Source organism: Marmota flaviventris, chromosome 2 (genome assembly GCF_047511675.1).
Source record: "Marmota flaviventris isolate mMarFla1 chromosome 2, mMarFla1.hap1, whole genome shotgun sequence".
NCBI classification, from domain to species: domain Eukaryota; kingdom Metazoa; phylum Chordata; class Mammalia; order Rodentia; family Sciuridae; genus Marmota; species Marmota flaviventris.
The window spans coordinates 136,037,850-136,060,719 of NC_092499.1; the positions used below are offsets into that span (position 1 = coordinate 136,037,850).

The 22,870-nt window shown below is 43.7% G+C and overlaps 2 protein-coding genes across 6 annotated transcripts in view; one reads left to right on the forward strand and one right to left on the reverse strand.

Moving 5' to 3' along the window:
* Positions 1 to 22,870, forward strand: part of Znf774 (zinc finger protein 774) — a 596,184-nt gene that overhangs the window by 341,130 nt on the left and 232,184 nt on the right.
* The window catches only part of Znf592 (zinc finger protein 592), a 51,369-nt gene continuing 39,296 nt past the window's right edge, over positions 10,798 to 22,870 (reverse strand). For all 5 annotated transcript variants that reach the window (XM_071608598.1, XM_027920092.2, XM_071608597.1 and 2 more), the window contains 6 exons: positions 18,174 to 18,350; positions 17,735 to 17,894; positions 17,338 to 17,625; positions 16,947 to 17,059; positions 16,200 to 16,335; positions 10,798 to 14,718 (listed from right to left, as the gene is read on the reverse strand). In XM_071608598.1, the coding sequence (XP_071464699.1) occupies positions 14,191 to 14,718; positions 16,200 to 16,335; positions 16,947 to 17,059; positions 17,338 to 17,625; positions 17,735 to 17,894; positions 18,174 to 18,350 (1,402 nt within the window). In that variant the 3' untranslated portion in view covers positions 10,798 to 14,190. The remainder of the gene's footprint in view (positions 14,719 to 16,199; positions 16,336 to 16,946; positions 17,060 to 17,337; positions 17,626 to 17,734; positions 17,895 to 18,173; positions 18,351 to 22,870) is intronic.

Here is a 22,870-nt window from a genome sequence, read left to right on the forward strand (position 1 = left end):
GAATAAAGGAGTTCAACCCCTCAGTTCTCCAGGTTGCACCCACATCCCCATTCCTTTTGGAAATTGTTTTCCCCCTCTGCATGGTTCCAAATGGCATCCCATCCCTGAGCTCAGCCAACTGACATTTGACCCAAACCAGGCTATTCATGGTACCCCATCTTCCTGACCACAGACACCAAGCTGTATCTGTGAAAGTTCTCCATCAAAACATTCTTTGCTGGAATTGGGAGTGAAAGCTGGTGTCTCTGTGGTAGAAAGCTATGAGATTCAAGCTGTCCGCAGCCATACTTCCTACTATATGGAGGAGGCCAATCTTCATTGAAGAAGAAGGAAGTCTTCAGAGGAGGGGAGGGCCACAGGGTCCTGAAAGCTTTCAGGTACTTTGTTGCAGGTATTCCCAGATTTGTCAGCTTTGTCCTTGGCCTTCCTGCAGGTTGGCATTTCAACTTTTCCTTGGAATCTGAGTGCCAAAAAATCTCTCTTTTGCTCAAGCTACTTCAAATTAGGCTTCTATGGTGGAATCTAAGAACTGATCAATACTAAAGTATTTTCTCCTAGGAGCCCAAATCCATCTCTTGATCACATGCCTCCATTCAGCCTGTTCTTGGGTCTTTGAAGGTGTGTGCATTAACATCCCTTTAGTCATCTACAGTGTGGTCCATCAAACATTTGAAAACCACTAAAAGTTTTGGTTCATTTGTTTAAATCAAGAGAGTATCAGGCTAGGGCAGCTGTGTTAGAAACAGGGATCACATGATCTCTGCCTGCAAGAAGCTTAAGTCTAATAGGGGAGACCGGCATATAAATAAAATACAACACAGGGTGAAACATACAATTACAAAACTATGTATAAGGGAACATTAAAGTACTAGAAAAGAGCCGAGTGTGGTTGTGTATGACTGTAATCCCAGCAACTCAGGAGGCTGAGGCAGGAGGATCACATGTTCAAGGTCAGCCCCAGCAACTTAGAGAGACCCTGTCTCAACATAAAAAAAAATTTAAAAAGGGCTAAGGATGTAGCTCAGTGGTAGAGGCCCTCTTGGTTGCTTTACTAGTGCCCCCCCCCAAAAAAAAAAAGAAAGAAAAAATAAGAAAGAGAAAAGAAAGTAATTCTGCCTGGGAATTTTCTTTCCCTTCTTTTAATCCTGGAGATTGAACCCAGGGTGCTCTGCTGCTAAACTGCATCCCACCCCTTTTTATTTTTTTATTTTGAGATAGGGTTTCACTAGTTACTGAGGCTGACCTTGAACTTGCAATCCTCTTGCCTTAGTCACTAGGATTCTAGCTCTGTCTAGGGATTTGGTTAGGACAGTTTTGTTTTGTTTTTTTAATTTTTTCATTGTAGTTGGACACCATACCCTTATTTTATTTATTTGTTTTTATATGATGCTGAGGATCAAACCCAGTGCCTCGCATGTGCTAGGCCAAAGCTCCACTACTGAGCCGCAACTCCAGCCCCTGGTTAGGACAGTCTTAAAAGGAAGGAGGTGGGCTGGGGTTGTGGCTCAGTGGTAGAGTGCTTGCCTAGCACATGTGAGGCCCTGGGTTCGATCCTCAGCATCACATAAAGATATTGTGTTCACCTACAACTAAAAAATAAATAAATTCCTTTTAAGGAAGGAGGTAAATACTGAGAAAGATTTTGAAAATAGGTACTCACCAACTAGATTGTTGGCAGAATATTCCAGATAGAGGAGATGGTATGCATAAACATATAGCAGTATGCATGTCATTCAAGTGTGCAGAAGTGAACAAATGGAGGAGACTGAGTCTGGAGGCCTTGTGTAGCACATTGTGGGATTGGACTTTCCCTCTAGGCCATTTCTCATGTAACAGTGGGTATGGTAGCCCTAGCTACCCTAGGTATATCCTCCAGCTCATCAGTTTTTTTGTTTGTTTGTTTTAAATGTGGCCCCTGCAGAGGTTAGATTAGAGTAGCTATAACAAAATTAGCATCTCTCTGCTTTTGTACTCTACCCACTAATAACTTTCTTGGCGGTCACATTATTTCATTGATTCCTTAGTCTACAAGTTTTCAACATGTACCCCTATTCACCTAAGGTCTCCCTACTCCTACCTATTTAAAATCTTTTTATGCTAAGTGCAAAAATCTTACCCTGGTTTCAGTTTTGTTTTTAGTTAAAGCTCATCTTTTTCTCACACTCACTTTCCTTCTGACCTAGATCTTTTTGAATTCTGCCCTGTCATCCAGTGTTAATCTATAGGATAATCCATCTTTCTCAGTTCTTGCTATCTGCAGATTTAACAAGCAGATTTTCTTTGTCTTCAACCACATTTATAGGGCCAGGGATGGAGCTCAGTAGTAAAGATCCTGTCTAGCAGGCTCAAGGTTCTAGGTTTCATCCCCAGAATGGGTGGTTAGGGGAAAGACAACCAAATTTCTGGTGAAGGGTCAAAGTTGAGTAAAGCTTGTGATGGCAGAAATGGAGAGATCAATAATATTTTCCTCTCTGAGCTTTCAGTCCAGCAAGAGGAGAGAGGACACATAAAGTGGTGTTGTCCTAGGAAGACTAGGTTAAGAGTCTGGAAACTAATCCTGTTCTGCCACTGAGCAACTGTGTGACCTTGGGCAAGTGGCTTACCATCCCTGGGCTTTAGCTTTCTCCATTGTTGCCCAAACTGGATTGAATTTGCAATCCTGGGCCATTTCTCACGTAACAGTGGGTATGATAGCCCTAACTACCCTAGGTATATCCTCCAGCTCATCAGTTTTTTCTTTTTTTTTAATGTGGACCCTGCAGAGGTTATATTAGTGTAGCTATAACAAAATTAGCATCTCTCTGCTTTTGTACTCTACCCACTAATAACTTTCTTGGCGGTCTGTTTCAGACTCTCAAGTCTCTGGGATCATGGATGTGTGCCACTGTGCCCGGCTAGCTTTCATCTTTGTAAAAGGGAGTAGGGCATTCTATTTATTATCCTGAAGGTCATAGTTGCTCATTCAACAAGCACTTAAGCAACAACTAACTACTCCATGCCAGGCTTTATGCCAGGTGCTGAGGGTTCAGAAACTAATGTGGTCTAGTCTCTGCCCTTGAGACTCGATCTCTCAAGCCTGAAGGAAAGATAGAAAAATTAAAACAGCCATAAATCCTTTGCTAGAGATTTGTACATGATGCTAGAAGAGTCCAGAGGAGTGCATGCTCTGGTTCTCTGGTAGGAATAATCAAGCACAATGCAGTCAGTGTTTGTCATTAAACATGAGCACTGATGAAGAGCTGGAAGAACTTGCTATTGGTGCCAGCATCCCTCCTTCCAGTTGTTTCAAACTTCCTGGGGGCCCAGAGTAAACTGGGTGCTTACTGTAGGAAAATGCTGGGCTACTGTTAACATACTTAGCCTAATGGGAAGCTGCTCCCTGCCAGAGCACAGTGGAATCTCCCCAGATACTCTGGCTCTCTTACCTCAGCCCCTTTCACCAAGGTTTGGATGAATTTGAACATGACTTGTATTTTAACTTAATTGCATCTTTTCTCCTTCCTACTCAGTTTTCTCCCTCCCAAAGCTAACAAATGTCAAAGGAATATTTAATAATAAATTTAATAATAATAAATTGTAGTGAAGGGAAGGATAAATGTCTTAGGGAAAAATTAACATTAGATATTTTTCATAACTGTGGGGAAGGAAACAGGCAGGAGAGCTATTAGAACAAGATGGCTGAGAAGGCCAGAAGTTTGGGAGCCGTGAAAGGGACATTTAATAATAATAAATCCATCCTCCTTTGAAGCTTTGACCAGAGCATACATTACCCAATACTTACCCCTGATTTATTTGTTGGTTTTGTGGTACTGGGGATTGAACCCAGGAATCCCTTTTGATTTTTTGGAGACAAGGTCTTGCTAAGTTGCTGAGGCTGTGCTGAGGATAAGCTGCTAGAACTTGTGATTTTCCTGCCTCAGCTTTTACCCTCAATATTTATTAGCTATCAGGACATTATACCACATTTGTCACCACCCTCCACCTGAACTTATTAAAAACAATGACTGACTCACATAAAGTTCCACTGTGCTACACCAGTCTCTGGCCCCCCACCATCATTCTAGCTCTTCTGATGACTTAGTCAACCCCCCAGCAGCAGGTCCCTTGGCCTCATTCTCTCAAAGGCCTTCACTCTTACTAGCCTTTGGTAATCCAATCAAATGCCCACCACTGGGGCTGGGGATGTGGCTCAAGCGGTAGCGCGCTCACCTGGCATGCGTGCGGCCCGGGTTCGATCCTCAGCACCACATACAAACAAAGATGTTGTGCCCGCCGAAAACTAAAAAGTAAATATTAAAAGATTCTCTCTTTAACCAATTAAAAAAAAAACAACTTTGTAATGTTTTGAACAACCAATAAAAAAAAAGAATACAAACAAACAAACAAACAAAAAACAAATGTCCACCACTGGAACCTTATCACCAGGTCTTCCATCACCTCTAAAATGACACACTGTTATCTTTCTACTTTCCAAGCCTGTCCTTGGCTTCAGGCCAGCTCTAGGCCTCAACTCCCCACCCCTCACCTCTACACTCTCACATTCCTTCCTGACTTCTCTTATCCACTCTGACCACAAATGGACATAGTGGAGAGTGGACAGTCGCTTCAACTACCCTTTCCTCAGGGATTTCCTTTCACTTGCCCGTTGACCTTCTACTAGACTAACCTTATTGGTGGAATCTGGAATCTGGCTGTGGCTACTTCTTGCTCTGGAGAGGGCCAACATTTCTAGTGTTCAATTTGAGGCTGGTCTCCTACAGTTTGGCAATCCTTTGACATTCTCCCAAGCTGACCTTTTTCTTTCCCTATAGCAAATATTTCAAAGAAGATTCCAACCTCCCTTTCCTCTTCCTCACTTCCAAGGGTCAACTGTTCCTTCAACACACAGGAGAAATTAGGTCATTGGGCAAGAATGTCAACTCTGAAGGACAGGCTAGCTTTATCATTCCTGTGTCCCACCAACCTCTACTTTTTATTTTAAATTTTTTTTAGATGTTGATGGACCTTTATTTTATTCATTTATTTATATGTGGTGCTAAGAATCGAATCCAGTGCCTCACACATGCTGGGCAAGCACTCTACCACTGAGCTACAACTCCAGCCCCTCAACCTCTACTTTTAAATGTATTGTTGTTCCCTTTCCCAGCTCCCAAACTTCTGGCCTTCTCAGCCACTTTGCTCTAATAGCTTCTGTCCCCTGACTGGCTTTCCTCCCCACAGCTGTGAAGATTATCTAATGCTAATTTTTCCCTAAGACATTTATCCTTCCCTTCACTACCAAACTTCTCAAAAGAGCCCAAGGGTAACCAGTCACAATATCGAGCAGTAATAGGTTATCAGAATTGTGTTATAGTGTGCAACCATTGGCTTTCGGAACAAGGCAGAAGCAATCCAATGGCTGGAGCTGTAACATAAGGTCAGAATCAGGCATGCCCAACAAAAGTGACCAATCACCAGTCCCTGAGGGTTAGTTGACATGGAACTCCAAAGCCCAGACTTGGTTCCTGGCTGGGGAGAGGGGGAAGTGAGGGGAAGAACATATAGCTCTAGCTATGTGCCAGAGAGGAGATATGAGGCAGAAGCAGTCAGTATTGGCAGGAAGGGAACTTGGCCATCATTAAGTACTCCCCACCTCAATCCCCACCCTGCCCTTGCAGGGAGGGTCTCAGCGCTATCTAGGGTACTCCTATAAAGGTGTCCCAGCCTGTGCAAGGGCATCCCCAGAGGATGGAATATGCCTCTCTGCCAGGCATCTGGTTTCATTTTTAGGAGGATTTTCCTTTTATTCGAAGTCGAATTCTGTTCAGAGGTCCCATGGAGGTCTAGTTCCTTTTTGATAGAACAGCCCTGCAAAGGTGTGAAAAGAGTGCCTATATTTCTTTTCCTGAAGAAATATCAAGTTCCTTCAACAGCTCCTTATGTTAAATGGCACTGTGAGCCCCATGCCATGCAGGATGTTCCTCTCTGGACATGTCTGCTTTGCCGATGTCCATCTCAGGCTACTGTGCTATATAAATGGTTACTCTTCCCCTGTGAGCTTTACAGGGCAAAATGGACACAAGTATCACCAACTTCACTATGACTGGTAGATTTTTCAGGTTTTAATTTCTTTCTTTCTTTTTGGCACCTACATGGACTCATACTGAGGTGGCTTGTTCCATAAGCTGTGGCACAGGACTAGGAGAGACATCAGGGAGGACCTCCTCATGCATCATCATCGGCTTCCACTGCAGCCCTCAAAGTTCCCCCGACTAAATCAAACACCTGTGCACTCCCTCCAGATCTCCTCTTTCGGTTCTCCTTCTCTTGATTCCATTTATTCTAAAGTCTTGGCTCTAAGCTCAACAAAACCCAAATCTCTGCTGGTCCTGCCCTCCCACAGGAATCTACTCTCCTGCACTGCAAACAACCCTTTCTGCTGGCTGATCTGCAGTGCTCTTGACTGCCTGACTGATTTCCTCCTGGAGCTGCCAGAGGTCTCAGCTCAGACAGCTGAGCCTCTGTTCCTGGAGGGTGGAGCCTCCAGGTCCTGCTGCCCTGGGATGAGCTAGCTACTCTGGCATGTTTGAATCCAGGGACTGGTGATGTGGCCACAGCTGTGCTTGTGTAAGTGGACACCAATGAAAGGACTGCTGGCAACAAGAAACCACTCCTAATTCCATTTTGATTGAAAGGGGAGTTGGGGGCTCACGTTAGGGCTACCCCAGCTAGGGGTCCTCCCCAATCTACTTACTCTGATTTCACAATCAGACTGCCAAAAATCTAGGCACTTTCCAGGTGAGAGGGTGACTCTGTGGTCAGGGGCAGCAATTAGTTAGATCCAGGATACAACACATCTTTTTTTAGGACCTAAGAAAGGTTGTTCTCAACCCATGCATCTCCAACCAGAGTGAACCAGCCTTTTTCCTTCAGGTTTTTTCCCAAGGGAACACAGCCCCACCCCCCCCCTCTCGGATTCCCCACCACACACACACACACACACACACACACACACACACAGGGAAATTGAATGCAGGGGCCTCTGTCATTGAGTTATATCTCTAACATTTTTTTTAAATAGTACTGGGGATTGAATGTGGAGAAGGGGCACATTACCAATGAGGTACATCTCAGACCTTTATTTTTTATTTTGAGTGAGGGTCTCCCTAAGTTGCTGAAGTTGACCTCAAATTTGAGATCCTCCTGCCTCAAACTCCTGAGTAGCTGGGATTATAGGCTTGCACCTCCATGCGTGGTTGACTAAGGGAATGTTTTGTATCTCAGCCTTCCTTTTCCTCAACACCTGTATTTTCTCACTCTTCTAAAAACTTGAATACCTCCCTGCCTCAGTTGCCATCATTACTGCCCACCCAAGGGATGCCATGGACAAATCAAGCCACCACCTCTTTCACTGTCATAGGAGTCAAGTGCATTTTTTCCAAGCTTTAAACTCTGTTTGTTCAAACTCTCCTGCCTGTTCCTCACTTTTTTCTTTTGTGATGCTGGGAATGGAACAGCGCCTTGAGTGTGCTAGGCAAGCACTCTACCACTGAGCTGTTCCCCAGCTTTTCTCAACTTTCTAACCCTTTCTCTGCCATCACCTCCATACTGTTCACTCAACCCCTCAACCTCTGTCTTTGCCTTTGCCCATTTTTAAGTCATATCCCCAGCCCTCTTCAAAATCAGTCAAGGAAAGAAATGTGAATCTTTCTCTATTGACAAAGAGCTTCTTAAAAAGCTATACCCACCCTCCTCAGATACCCAAAATATTCTGTCCTGACTATGCACAATGAATTTAGGGGGAAATTCTAAGCAGATTGGTCTGTGGACTAGAAAGACCCAGAGTAGAATAATTGTTTACAGTGTGTCCTGGGCTGTAATTGAGAAGAGAGGCTTGGAAACAATGGGGTTTCCCAGTTTAATGAATGGCAGGTGGAAGAGAATTTTAACCACTCTCTCAAATAAAAGCACAATCAGCAGTCCCCTTTTTCACAGAGAACAGAGGCAAAGGTGATGGGCTTCAATTTTAGAAAGTCTAATAGGTCTGGACAATTGATGTTTATGCAATACCATGACCACCCTTGAAGTGATCTGGTGCTACAGTCCACTATCATTTGAGCACAATTATGGGGACTCATTCCAGACAGAAATTGTAAATAGCTTTATCACATCCTTCAATCTTTCATATGATCAATGACATGTTTATTGATTTTTATTTATTTATTTATTTGATACATAGGGGATTGAACCCAGGAGGACTTAACCACTGAGCTACATCCCCAGAAGGTTTTTTTTTTTTGGGATTTCAGGTATGCACCACCACACCTGGCTCTTTGTTGATTTTTTTCTTTTGATACGGGGATTGAACCCAGGGGTGCTTAATCACTGAGCCACATCCCAGCCCTTCTTATGTTTTACTTTGAAACAAGTTCTCACTAAGCTGCTTAGGGCCTTGCTTAACTGCTGAGGCTGGCTTTGAACCTGTGATCCTCCTGTCTCAGCCTCCCAAATTATTGGGATTACAGGCGTGAGTCACCACGCTGGGCTCTTTGTTGATTTTTTTTTTTATTCCTTCACTAAACACACTTTAAATTTACAAATGGTTAAAAGAAAGGAAAAAAAAAAAAGCATTTTAAAGGGCCAGTACGTAGCACAATGAACTTGCTAAGAAATTCATCTGAATATAGGTGCCTAATGTGCTTGAATGATGGAAGGGTTTAGGGATGCTTGGGAATGATCCATAGTTCAAACTTAGACAGTCTCAACAAAAGCCAAAGAAAATAGTCATAAAAGAGCTAATTTATCCGCATTCCCCACCCCACCCCACCCCGGTGCTACAGATGGAGCCCAGAGGTCTCTGTCACTGAGCTACATCTCTAACCCTTCTTCTTTTTTTTTGAGACATATCCCTGCTAAGTTGCTGAGGCTGGCCTTGAACTTGTGATTCTCTTGCCTCAGTCTCCCAAGTTGCTGGGATTACAGGCATATGACACTGTGCCTGATGAGCTAGAACTCTATCTGAAAAAACATAAATCTGATGTTAATTGAAATTACAAATTGAAATAAAAGTGATACATCTGGGCGGGGGAGCAAAGGGAGGTCTTTTCCATTTCTTTATATATCTAGGCCAAAAGTAAATAAGCAAAGGGAAAATACTGTAAGAATTCTTGCTTTTGGGAAGGTCTTCTCTACTTTGACCTGAATATATAAAGAAATAAGAAGACACAATTTGGCAAACTCAAGATATCCAGCTATATAAACCAATCTCCTCATTTGACTGGTGAGAGAACTGACGGTAAATGACTTTGTCAATAGAGACTGGAACCTAAGGGCTTTTAACTTTTAGTCTCTGGCCTGCTCCATTCTATCACATTGCCATTACTCAAGGAAAAATAGGGACAAACTCCTGAGGAAATAATTCTGCAGAAGCAAAAGGCTGTATGACCAACATTTTTCATTTCCCTGATGAAGTGGGAAATGGAAGTGTTAAGCAGGAAGTGGTTAAGTAAATTATGTTGATTTGGCATGATGAAATAATTAAAATAATTGAAAATATTTCAAGGCTATGTAGAAACTCAGAAAATGTTCATGTCGTAACGTTAAGTGGAGAGAAGTATGTTTTGAAATTAGAGACAATAGAGTGTTAGTTATACTAACACTGAGTACGAAAATCCCAGCTCTGTCCCTTGCTAACTTTGTAGCTCTAGAGAAATCATTCAGCCACTCTGAACCTCAATTGCACTGACTCCGAAATAATACTAGTAGTATCTATCACATAGGATTGTTATGAGGCTAAGTAAAAGAATGAATGTAAGCTGGGTGTGGTGGCACATGCCAATAATCTCAATGGCTTGGGAGGCTGAGGTAGGAGGACCACAAGCTCAAAGCTGGCCTCAGCAACTTAGTGAGACCCTGTCTCAAAATAAAAAGGACTAGGAATGTGGCTCAATGGTGAAGCGCCCCTGGGTTCAATCCCCAGAACCCTCCTCCCCACCCTACCCCCCCAAAAATGTAAGAATGTCTGCTACTGTTTGTATTAAAATAGATATATACATAGAAATGTTCAATATGAACCACTGTTGTTACAACGATTATGCCATAAATTAACCTAACAAATGTGTTGAGCAAGGACTGGAATGTGATATAACAAAAATGATACTGCAATGGTAAAAGGACGAGATTACAAATATGCATATTTTCTATCTTCTCCAATGTTACACTGTTTTCCAATAAGAAGGAGACATTTTTAGGGGCTGGGGATATGGCTCAAGCGGTCGCATGCTCGCCTAGCATGCGTGCGGCCCGGGTTCAATCCTCAGCACCACATACAAATAAAGATGTTGTGTCTACCAAAAACTAAAAAATAAAATATTAAAATTCTCTCTCTCTCTCTCTTAAAAAAAAAAAAAAAAAAAAGGAGACATTTTAAATAGAGACCTGGGGGAAAAAAATCCCATACTCCAGAGCAGAGCTCTAGGCTCTGCTCTTTCCTCCAGGGGCCCAGGTCATCCTGTGTCCACTTCCTAGGGCTGCTGTAGCATCTACAGAGAAGGTGAACAACAGCCTGAATTCCTTGGAAAACAAGAGGATAAAAGCAGGTCAGACCCTGAGAGAACTTTGTAGTTACCATTTGAATCAGATTTATTCATTCATGCACACATTCATTCACTCATCCATACACTTTTAGAAGCATTATTGTACGCAAAGAACTGTGCTAGAAGCTTTCAAAGAATTATGATAACCGATAACCCAGCCTGAGTTTGGAACAATCTCCAAACTACTGTGTAAGTGAAAAAAAGCAAGCTTCAGAACACTGTGTACAGAATGCTACCATTTGTATTAAAAATAGATATATAAATATACATATTTATAAATTTTTAAATGCATAGAATTGCTCTGAAAGGATATACAAGATATCAATAACAGTGATTAACTTTGGAGAGGGGACTGGAGGCTGACCTCCTTTGGGAGTTTACTTTTTATTGTATACCCTTATATTGTTGAATGTCTTACCATGTATATGTATTAATTTTTCAAAACAAACAAAAAATAAAAGAAACAGCCTGGTACTGCATATACAGTGGTGAACAGGACAGAAGTTCCTTAGTCTTGGGGGAGGCAAAATGTGGAACTTGCTGGGCCACAACTAGTATGTTTTAAAATCCAGACTGTTTACATAAGTTGAAAGTTCTTTCTACAACAATTAGCTCATAGTAGTTCAGCATATCATTTTACAGAGATAAAGCAGTTGGAGAATAAATACTAGTCATTTGTCAAGCTTCAGAGTGTATTAAATGATAGTTTGTACAGAGCAGGCATCTTATCTGTTTAACTTGATCAGCAGAGCATTCACTGCAGCAGTTAAGTGCCTGTTATAGCAAGCATTCTCTGATGATGACAAATGATAGCACAACCATTAAAAAAAAATCATGAAAAAGAAGATCAGAAGATATTGGACTCTGAGGGAACCATGTGTACCCTATGAAGGTTAGGCAACATTTTTTAGACAATCCTTTAAAAAAATGATGGTATTCAAATGGCAAAGTGAATCCCCATGAGAATGAATGTTTGTAGACACTGCATGTACTTTAGGACCACACAAGCAGGTGCGATGCACAGGGTGACAAGGCATAGATGGACTCTGAAGAGAACCTGGCACTTGTGGGGCACCCCAACTCTATGGGAAGCAGAAAAGTGGACTTCAGGATGTCTGCAAACCACTGATGAGCAGGCAGCCAGCCTAAATAGCTTTGGTCACTAAAGCAGCACAGTGGTTTGACAGGTTTGACTTGCTTGTACTGTCACCACAAGTGACATGTCCATCATTCAATCTGAGTCTCAGTTTTCTTCTCTGTAAAATGGGGGATAACTGAGATCTTTGTGAGGGTTAATTTAGAGAGTCATCAAAAAGTGTCGAGCATGCTGGGCATGTGAGTGGGGCTTACAACTCTATCATCTCTACTACTAAATAATGGAGCTGTGCCAGGCCAATTCTGAACTAAAGTCAGCATCCAGCTGTGAATGGAAGGCATGTGCCACTCTCCAAGCCTTCAAGTATGGATTCCCCATGTTCATATAGCATTGTATAAACTAGAAGTATGGGCACATTCATGATCTCATAAAAGCCTGTGAAGGGAGTTGAGTAAGAATTACTAGTTACATTTTGAAGGAGAGAGGCCCATGGTTGAGAGTTGGTTAAGGGCAGAATCCAGGTCATGACCCAGGATTCCCAGTGGGCAGCTCACATTCTTCCACACTAGGAGGAGAGATGGGTCTGGGTCTCTGCCTGTGCTCTAGCTACCATGTTTCTAAGCAGGAAGGAATTCAGCCATCCACTTCAAACACCTTTATCTGCCTCCTTCCTCCAGAACCTGTTTTTGCAAATGGACCTAGGGCACAGGGCTAGCTCCCTGCAATTGGAATTAGGAAAGGGACAATAGCTAAGCAGGGGCTTGCTCTGGCTTTACAGGCAGCCAGAAACAGGCCCAACTTGCCCTCACTGCCAGCTTTGAAAGCAGGGACCATGGTGGACTTGCCAGAAAGAGCAGTCATTAAAATGGTACAGATGGCCAAAGTCTCTCTGAAACTGAGCAAGTGCTAACCTTTCCCACTGCCATTAGCATTTCCATCAAAAATTTGGCATTTGATAGAAGAAAAAAATGTGTTGTTTTTTCAATTGTGGAAAGACATATTTATCTGACTTAATTTATAATTGCCTCCCCTTAAAGATCACCTCTGAGTACCTAGCCAGTACTAGATCCTACTGGGCCTGGGCCCAGGCCACTTGGGTCAGATGACAGAGGACAGCCTACTCCTTGTGCTTGGGCAGGTTCTAAATCCATCATCAGTGAAAGGACAGACCTACCTCCCCAGTCTAATCCCTATTCTGCCACATCTGAGTTCTCTGTGGCAGAAGACAGACCAAGGTCTCGAATGCTGCCAGAGAATTACAGAATTCCTCCTGTTCATCCCTTTACCAGCAGAAGGTTACACTAGGTTGAAAATTACTATGTAAGAAAGATGGAGACGCTCAGAGAAGTTTGATAGGCCTTAAGGCATTAGCCCAGGGGAGACCTGGAAGGTGACTTTTGACTGGCATTGAGACCTCCCCCTGTTCCTTCAGAAGGTCTCTAGAGAACCAAGAAGTATGGGGTTCCCAGTTTCCTCACCACAAGTGCCAGAATCTAGAGGATCTTCCTCTGACAATAGGAAGCATTATTTTCCCTCAGAGATGGAATAAACAACGGAAGTCTGGGGGAAAGACCCTCAGGTGGAGCAGGGAAGGGCCAGGCTCACTTGAAGAGGAATACAAGAGCCTACCTGTATGGTAAGAAGATTTTTTTATTTGAAATATAGTCTGAGCAACATGAGAATAGCCGAGAGGAGGAGGGCTGGTCTGCCTGGGGCAGCAGCCTCTCTAATGGCACAGGAGCAAGAATACAAATATTCCAATGTCTGTGTGCCCCGAACCCCACTTGTCAAGGAAGGCAGACAACAGCAGTGCAAAGACCCACCCACAGCTCCTACTGAAGGAGATCTGGCTCTCGGCACCTGCCTTTGCCATACCTCCTGCTGTCCCTGGTTTCAAACAGGGGTGTGCTGAAGTTTCTCCCACCCACAGAGACATGATGAGCCAGTATAACAATTAGTTCTCGAGACTATTTTTGAGGAAAAGAATCAAAGACAGGAAGGAAGGGCAAGGTGACCAAGGGCCCTGGCCAAGCCAGGCTGGGAAGAGCTCTCCTAGAGGGACTGTCAGCACCCCTCATTCTGCTCCTTCTCAGGCTCTGAAGGAAGGAAGGAGAGCTAGTATCTGCAGGCAAATAGAGCTCTGAGGAGTCTCCTGGCTAAAGGCAGCAAGCAGGAGCCTCCTGGAAGAGCAGATGCAGAGGGGTTTCGAGCTGAGTTGACAGCACTGGAATTAGGCCACACAGCAGCCTGGGGTTGGAAGGACACAGACAAGAGTTGGGGTACCAAGAAGCAGCACAAAGGCATAAATAACAGAAGCAAATTCAGAGCTGTGAGGGTCCTGGGTGACCCCATATTTCCTGGGGTTAGGGGACACCCAGGACCCACAGCTCAGAGCAGACACTGCTCTAGGGCACAATGGCCACGCACACACCAGGGCAGAGCCTTTTATTTCCCACAGTCTGCACGGCAGGTGAAGGATACCGTGGCCCACCCTGACCGCACACATTGCAAAGCTTCCAGTCACACCTGAGGGGATAGTGCATGGCTGTCCTGGTCCTGAGAGGCCTGGGGTTGACTCTGAGCATCTTGGGCACTGTCCTCCTCTGGGGCCAGACCTAATGATCTCCTTGCCCCTGGATCAGCTGACAAAGGCTCATCAGCGTATTCTTCTAGTCCATTTTCTCTAGTTTCCATGGCCACCTCCTCCCCAGAGCCCTCCTCCGGCTCTGCTGCCTCCACCTTCACTTCCACTATCTCCTCCTCCTCTTCCTCTTCCTCCTGGTCTCTCACTTTGTGGACAATGAAGAGATGGCGACTGAGAGAGCTGGCAGAGGTATAGCACAAGCCACAGAGAAGACACTGGGCTGTGGAGCTGTCCACCTGGTGCTGAGGTATGTGGCTCTGAAACTCGAGCCCCGAGTCTGTGGCAAAGCTACATTTTGCACACTGAAAAAGAGACTTGTGCCTTTTGGTGGAAGAGACAGTCGTGCCATTGCTGGTGCCTGGAGCATCCCCTGCTGCGCTGACTGGTCTTTTCAGATGGTTCACCTGAAAGGAGAGAGAGCATGAGCAGAATCAAGGCCAAGCCCTTGACATGAGCCCCCAGACATGACCAGGTTAGCCAAAGGCCTCAAAGAAGACACTTCCTGGGCCAGGGTCACCCAGACCTAAACACTGGTTTGGTTCATTTCCAATCTTTGTGTATTTTTTAGTGTAACATACATGTGGCACAAACATTCCAAATATATGAACATTTTAAGGCCCTCCTACCACATTCCCCAGGCCTGCTCTCCAAAGAACATGATAGTACCATTTTGTAGCCTCTCCAAGAGATTTTTTTTTTCCCTGTGATTCTGGGAATTGATCCTGGGGGTGCTTTACCACTGAGCTATACCCCCAGCCCTTTTTTATTTTTAGTTTTTGAGTCTAAGCTGCCAAGGCTGGCTTCAAACTTAGGATCCCCCTGCCTCAGCCTTCCCAGTAGCCGGGATTACAGGTGTGTGCCACTGTGCCTGGGAAAAGTTATCCTATGCACATACAAAAATAAAGCTATTGTATTTTACAAAATGAATCATGTGCCATGCACACTTCTCTTCACCCTGCAGTTTTTACTTAACAACATATACTGGAGCTTGTCTCCATGAAAGCACACACAGAGGCTTCATTCTTCTAATGGCAGCACACTGACCCATTGTGGAGATGACAGTCCCCACTGGCAAACATTGGTTGAGTTCTATCTTTGTTACTACACACAGCAGTGCAGTGAACATCCTTGAACACACTTCTTTATGCCCAAGGCCAAAGCTTTCTACAGATAAGCCCCATAAACAGAATTGCTGGATCAGAAAGTATGTGCATTTTGGGGGGAAGGAAGAATGCACATTTTCCTTATGGAAAGAAAATATCGATTGCACCCTACCTACTATGTGTGAAAGGGCCTTTGCCATCAAGCACCACTCTGAATAGACCAAGAAAGTTTTGAGAATGCCTTGGAACTCCAGGCAGCCCTCAGAGTTTCTCAGACATGGCAAGAGTCTGCAGTTAGGAGGGGATATAGGCTGCTCCAAAGCTTAGCAAAAATAGGAATAGGGCACAGAATAGAGATGAAGTCAGAAAAAGGGCCTAGAGAGCAGGTCTAGACCTGGCTTTTCCCATAACTAGTCAGACAAGGAGGTAACTAACACTGACGTCATGACTCTCACCTGACAGGGCAGCCCTGCCTCACAGGACTGCTATGAAACAGAAGCAAGATGGTGTCTGTGAAAATGCTCCAATGTCCACGGAGCACACACACACTGAAGAGGGGGTGGTTACAGTGACAGGGAAACAATAGCAACAGAAGGCTGACAGGCCATGTTGTCCTGTTCTCTACTTGTGTGCATTGCCCATGTAGGTCACAGACTAGAGTGACCCACACTAAGGGAAGTAATCACAGGTTGCTCCATGGCTGTGAGTACCAATGGACTCCCTGTGCTCCTCCTAATGACTCCCAAACCCCAGGCCTAACTGAGCAGGCAGCCCACACTCACCTGAGGGGAATGTGCACCTGGAGGTCTGACTTTGGATGTCTGGCTCAAGTCAGGGTTTCTGATGCCATGCATAAGGCTGATGTGGCTCTCTAGGAGTGAGGGCCGAGGAAAGCTGGGGCTGTCCTCAGAGCAGTACCTGCAAGAGCCAGTCAGAGAATTGGGGTAAGACTCCAGGCTGCAGGCTTCCTTGGTGCTCTTCAAATGAACACCAGGAAGAATGAAGCAGGCAGACAGCTGTGTCCTTAGACGGCCTGGTACTGGGTGCTCCCAGTGAGATCCAGACAGCAAGCCAGTCAAGGTGGCAGACAATAGCAGGTCAGCCTGCCTGCACACTTGCCACCTGGCCCTCAGCCACCATCTTGCTCCCTGATATCACTGCCCAGAAGCCTCAGTGCTGGCTGGGCTAGTGGTCAGAGTGAAAGGACCAGGGTACATGCTGAAGCATGGGCAGATGATCACAGGAGTGGGGCAAGAATGCATCACATTACGTCACTCTTTTTAAACCTCAGGGTCCCTCACAACTGGCTATGTTGGCTGGGGCTGAGGAGACAGAGAAAGCTCAGGAGCCACCAGGTCTTGGAAGCTGGTATCTCCCTGACTTCTGAATTAGTGACAGTGTTTTTCAAGTTAGAAACTCATTCATCTCCTGCCTCAGACTCCTGATCTCGCAGCAGAGAAAAGCCCTAGAGGGGCCACAGGCAATCTTTTGAATTTTAGGCCTGTTCCCCTCCACCTCCAGGGACTCACCCACAAGTATAGACCTTCTTTACTGTGTCATGGTTGTTGCGGATGTGTTTGCGCAGGCTGTTAGGGGTGTGGAACGACTGTTCACACTGCCGACACGGGTACCGCTTCAATGTCTAAGGGAAGAGGTGACAAGTCACAAAGCATCAGAACCAGAAGATAGTTCTAGGTGCATCTTTATTCTCACATGATACGGACAGAAAGGAAGACCTCAAGGTCTGTGGCACCAACCTGCCCTAAGGTCTGTGGCACCAACCTGCCCTAAGGTCTGTGGCACCAACCTGCCCTAAGTACCAGGAACCCTATGGGGTCAGCCACATAAGGGGGCCTTAACTTCACAGGACAAAAGTCCAGTGACTCTTGCACTGTACTGTGACCTTGTGGCTGCACTTACCCGACCATGACTCTTTTTCATGTGGGACACATAGCTTTCTCGATCGGGAACCCATTCCTGGCACTCCTGGCAGGTCCAGCCAGTGTTCCTCAGCCGAGGCCTAGCTTCAACCCTGCGATGGGCTTCGGGCCTACCCCAGCGGCCAGAGGGCAGGGAACTGCCCCGTCCAGCCACACTGGTAGCTGGGGACTCAGTGGGAACTCGGGAGCCAGGGCGGCTGGAGGACGTGTCCGCTGAAGACTGGAGGCTTGATAGCTCGTCCACGTTTCGGGGAACACCGTGGGTGCTCTGGGGATGGGGAGAGCGATTACTGACTGGGCAGGGGGAAAGATGCACAGAGTCAGACCCCCGGCCTGAGGTACCCTCCTCCCCAGCCTCCACCCCCAAGGCAGCCCACCTTGACGTGCTGCATCAACTCTGGCTTCTGTAGGAATAGGAGTGGGCACTCAGGGCACTTGAAGACGCCTGCCTGCGCCTTGCTGACATTCTGGTAAAAATGCTGCTGAATGTGCCTCTTCTTGTTGAAGACCATTTCACAGGAGCACTTATAAATGAGCCTGATGAGACAAGCCCCAGGGTATGAGGCAGCCAAGGCTCTGCTGCAGAACCACACAGCCCCTCACCCCTTCTCTGCTCTCTCTGAACCACAGTTAGGTTTGGGAAAGCACTACCCTGAGCCACTGTAGATACTCCCCTGCCTAAGGATGTCTTCAACAGTCTCCAGGTATCTCTGCCTCTAGCCTCAGCTTCCCAGTCCATCCCTAAACCACCCCTTACAGCACCCAGGCCACTCCTCTCTGCCCCACAGAACCCACTGGCCTTGGAGCTGCACTCACTGGGAGGGTCTGTGGGGCTGTGTGGGGTGCTGGGTGGCACTGTGGTCCGCGGTACTGCTGGCAGTCTTGAAGGCCATGGGGCAGAATGCACATTTGTGGAAAACCTGACAGTGTCGCTCCTGGATGTGGCTTTTCAGCAAGGCCAAGGTCAGGTGGACAACACCACAGTGGATACACCTGGATGACAGAGGGGAGGGAATGTTAGACCCAGGGGTGGGGCTGGAAGAGGAGGGTTAGAGGACAGGAAAAGAGCCACCTCACAGAAATTTTCTCTACCTCACTGAGGCACTCAGGCTTCCATCTTCCATACAAACATCCTGAGAGCATGCTTGCTGCAATTAGGCACAGCACAGATACCCATGGCTCCTCAAGCCCAAGATCATGCCTGGTAGAGAAGGAGGGAGAAACCCCACCTCTCCCTCTAATGGCCAGAGAATATGCTTCTGCAGACCATTAACCTGAGCCCACCAAAGAGAAGGTGGGAGTGGCAAGGGAGGAGAATGATTTAGTAGTCACATAAACAGTATTGATTTAAAGTGTGACCCAACTGTAGAAGTCCAGAAGGAAGCTGCAGAAAGCCTTTGCCTTTCCCTGGGCTGGTATTGAGTTAGCAGGGATGCCACCTAATGAAATGTGCAGTCAGGAAATGCTTTGCTCACCTAATAATCAATAGAGTAAAACAAACAACTCTTAGAGATCAGCAGGAGGTACTCCAAAGCAGCATTCTCCAGTGGCATTTACTGTGATAAAGGAAATGTTCTGTGCTGTACTGTCCACATGGTTGTTTAAATTTAAATCAATGAAATCAAATTAAAAGTCCCACTTCTTAGCTACACTGGCCACATTGCAAGCATTCAATAGCCACGCATGACTGGCACCATTCTGGACAGTGCAGCTCTAAAGTGTCGTGACAACTCCTTGGTAGGACTGCAGTTAACTTTTTATTTATTTTTCTCCCTACCAATTTGTATTTTCTAAGTTTTGTTTGGTATATATACATTTTTATTATGTATGAAAAAATAAAATAAGGAATCATCTTAAGTCATTTTTCTAAAATCAAGGCCATGTAAAACACTTCTTCAACCTCAAAACATCTCTCTAGAAATACTGTCTTTCTTTTTTCAGTATTAGAGAAAAGGAGTGTTTCCTCCTATCTGTAAACACACATAGGGGTTTCCCTTCATGAGAGAATACCTTCTCTGCTCCCTGCTGTTTCTTTTTATCTTTCTTTTGTAGCAATGTTGCTTGCCACTCTGACTTTAACTTGCCAGGAGGCATTAGAAGAGAGATTCTTGCTTTACTCAAAGGACCTGCTTTCACTTAAGTAAATTCTTTTACTCCTATGTCTAGTGTGGTGGTGCACACCTGTAATCTCAATCTCAGGAGCTCAGGCAGGAAGATGGCAAGTTCAAGGTCAGTTTCAACAATTTAATGAGACTGCCTCAAAATTTAAAAAGGGTGGTGGGGGGTGCATGCCTATAATCCCAGTGACTCAAGAGGCTGAGGCAGGAGAATGACAAGTTTGAGGCCAGCCTCAGCAACTTAGCAAGACCCTGCCTCAAAATAAAAATAAAAAGAGCTGGGAATGTAGTTTGGCAGTGCAGTGCTCCTGGGTTCAACCCCCAGTACCAGTACCAGAAAAGAAGAAGAATTCTTTGACTCCTGAATGTCAACCTTTATTATATTAGTCCTTTTCCACAATCCACATAATCATCCCAGAATTCTGATAAATTCTTTTTTTTTTCCTTGTATGGGCAGGGTTTGAGGGGTAAAGGAGAATAGAATCACTTCTGCAAATCTCAGCAATGACGATCAACCTGTAGAACTAGAAAGTTATTTGCATTAAACTATGAAGCCCATTCAGTACTAAAATTATACATGCTTTAAATTACAAAGATTCTATACAAATTATTCATTTATTTCTTTTCTCTCCTGGGAAACAAAATAATGAAATTGAAGGACCTGGGTTCTATCTTCAGAACAAGAAAAAAGAAAGTGAAACCAACTTCTAGCACACAGAAGTATTTCCACACTGCAAGATATTATGAGGAAAAAAGTCACATGTTTCCAAATTCATCCAAAATGGACAAACCTGATGTGTGTTAAGTGCAGTTTTTGCTAAATTCCTACAGAAACAACTTAAATGTACTTTTCACAAATGCCACAGAGAATTCGTTCTATTTATCCAATAGATGTTCTTTGAGAAACCTCACTAAAGGCAGAACATAAAGGATAGAGCTGGGGCTGTACTAGCCTTCATCACAAGCAAAGTAGCCTCTGTGAAGGACTGAATCCAGCAGGGTTTACAAATTGATGAAAAAGCATCCATAAAAGAAATCCAACTTTGTGACACAAACTTTGACCGCATTTTAAAATAGACAACAGCATCATATTTGTGAAATATGAGAAGTTTCAGAAAAAAGAATGTAAAATATTTAACTTCACTAATGATCACAAATAAGAAAATAATATATTATTAAAACAGTCTGTGGGCTGGGGTTGTGGCTCAGTGGTGGAGTGCTTGCCTAGCATGTGTAAGGCACTGGGTTCGATTCTCAGCACCACATAGAAATCAATAAAAAATAAAGGTCCATTGACAACTAAAAAAATATTAAAAGAAAAAAAAATTCAAAAAGTCTAATCTTGCTTCCTTATGATATTATTGGCTATTCTCCAAATTATTAACAAAGAGGCTGGGGATATAGCTTAGTTGGTAGAGTGCTTCCCTTGAATGCACAAGGCCCTGGATTCAATCCCCAGTATCACAGGAAAAAAAAAAAAAAAGAATCAAATATCAACAAAGAACAGAAAAAGTTTTAAAATTTGAATATAATGTGTATATATACACACACACATATATAATAATATAAATTATGTATATACACATATAGACTTTTTTTACATTGTCTTTAAGAAAAAGCAAAAATTATAAAACATTAAAAAATGTAAAACTCTTTAATACAGCTCAATAAAATGGAACATAGGTATCTTTTTAAAGTCTACTTTTAAAAAGCATTAACACCAAGAGAGTGAAGAGAAATACTTGCTAATCATAGCTAACAAAGAACTTATATCCAGAATATATAAAATAAGTCTTACAACTCAATAAGATGACAGGGGATAGGAATGTGGCTCGGTGGGAGAGTGCTTGCCTAGCCTGCAGAGACCCTGGGTTTAAAGCCCAGCACTCTTCTCTTAAAAAAAAAAAAAAAATCAATAAGATGACAAATAACCTAATTTTAAAAATGGGCAAAGGATCTGACTAGACATGTCTCAAAAGAAAATATAAAATGACCAAAAGGTACTTGAAAGGATGCTCATGCCCAATATCATTATCTATTAGGAGAATTGTAAATTTTCATAAAGATAGTTAACAACCAAAAGTCAGACAATAATGAGCACTGGTAAGGATACAGAGGGGTAAGGATACAGAGAGGTCAAAAACTTCATGAATTCCTGATAGGATGTAAAAATGATACAACCACTTTCAAAAACAATCTGGCATCTCCTCAAAAAGCTAAACATGGCTGGGTATAGTGGTGCACACCTATAATCCCAGTGACTCAGGAGGCTGAGGCAGGAGGATTGTGAGTTCAAAGTCAGTCTCAGCAATTTAGTGAGGCCCTAAGCAACTTAGTGACACCCTATCTCAAAATAAAAAATAAAAAGGGCTAGGGATGTAGCTCAGTGGTTAAGTGCCCTTGGGTTCAATCCCTGGGACTAAAAAACAAAAAATTAAACATGATTTGACCCAACTGTTGCACTCCTAGGTACACACTCAAAAGAAAGGAAAACAGGGCTAGAGATGGAGCACTTGCCTAGTGTGTTCATGACCCTGGATTCAATCAGCATCACAAAAAGAAAAGAAACATGTTCACACAATATGTACATTTATGTTCATAGGCAGAAAATGGAAATAATCCAAGTATCTAACAACTGATGAATGGAAAAAAATGTGTATAACCATACAACGAAATATCATCCTGCCATGAAAAGGAATGAAATACTGATATATGTTACAACATGTGTGAATCTTATAACATTATGCTAAGACCATGTTTACATGAGTTCATTTATATGAAATGTCCAGAATAGGTAAACCTATGAAACAGAGACAGAAAGTAAATTTGTGAAGGGATGGAAATATTGGTGAACGTGGAGTTTCTTTTAGGGGGCTGAAAATGTTCTGAAATTATCTGTGGTAATTGTACAACTCTGTGAATATACTTAAAACCACTGTATTATATACAATACTTTAAATGGGTGAATAGTATGGCATGCAAATTATATAAAAATTACAAGAAAATGAATAGTTGACTTAGTTGTATGTCTTCTGAGTTCAACCACAGATCACTGAAGATTTTAGTGTCATTCTCTTCAGTAATTTCTCTAGCTGAATCACAACATTTTTTTATCTAACATTTTTTATCTATATGCCTTGCAAGCATGAGGCCCTGGGTTAAATTTCCAGCACTGCAAAAAAAAAAAAAAAAAAAAATCAAAATACATTGGAGAAAGGATAACTTTTTCAACAAATAGTGCTGGAAAACTGGAAATCCATATGTAGCAAAATGAAATTAAACCGCTATTGCCCACCTTGCACAAAACTCAACTCAAAGCGGATCAAGGACCTAGGAATTAGACCAGAGACCCGGCATCTAATAGAAGAAAAAGTAGGCCCAAATCTTCATCATGTC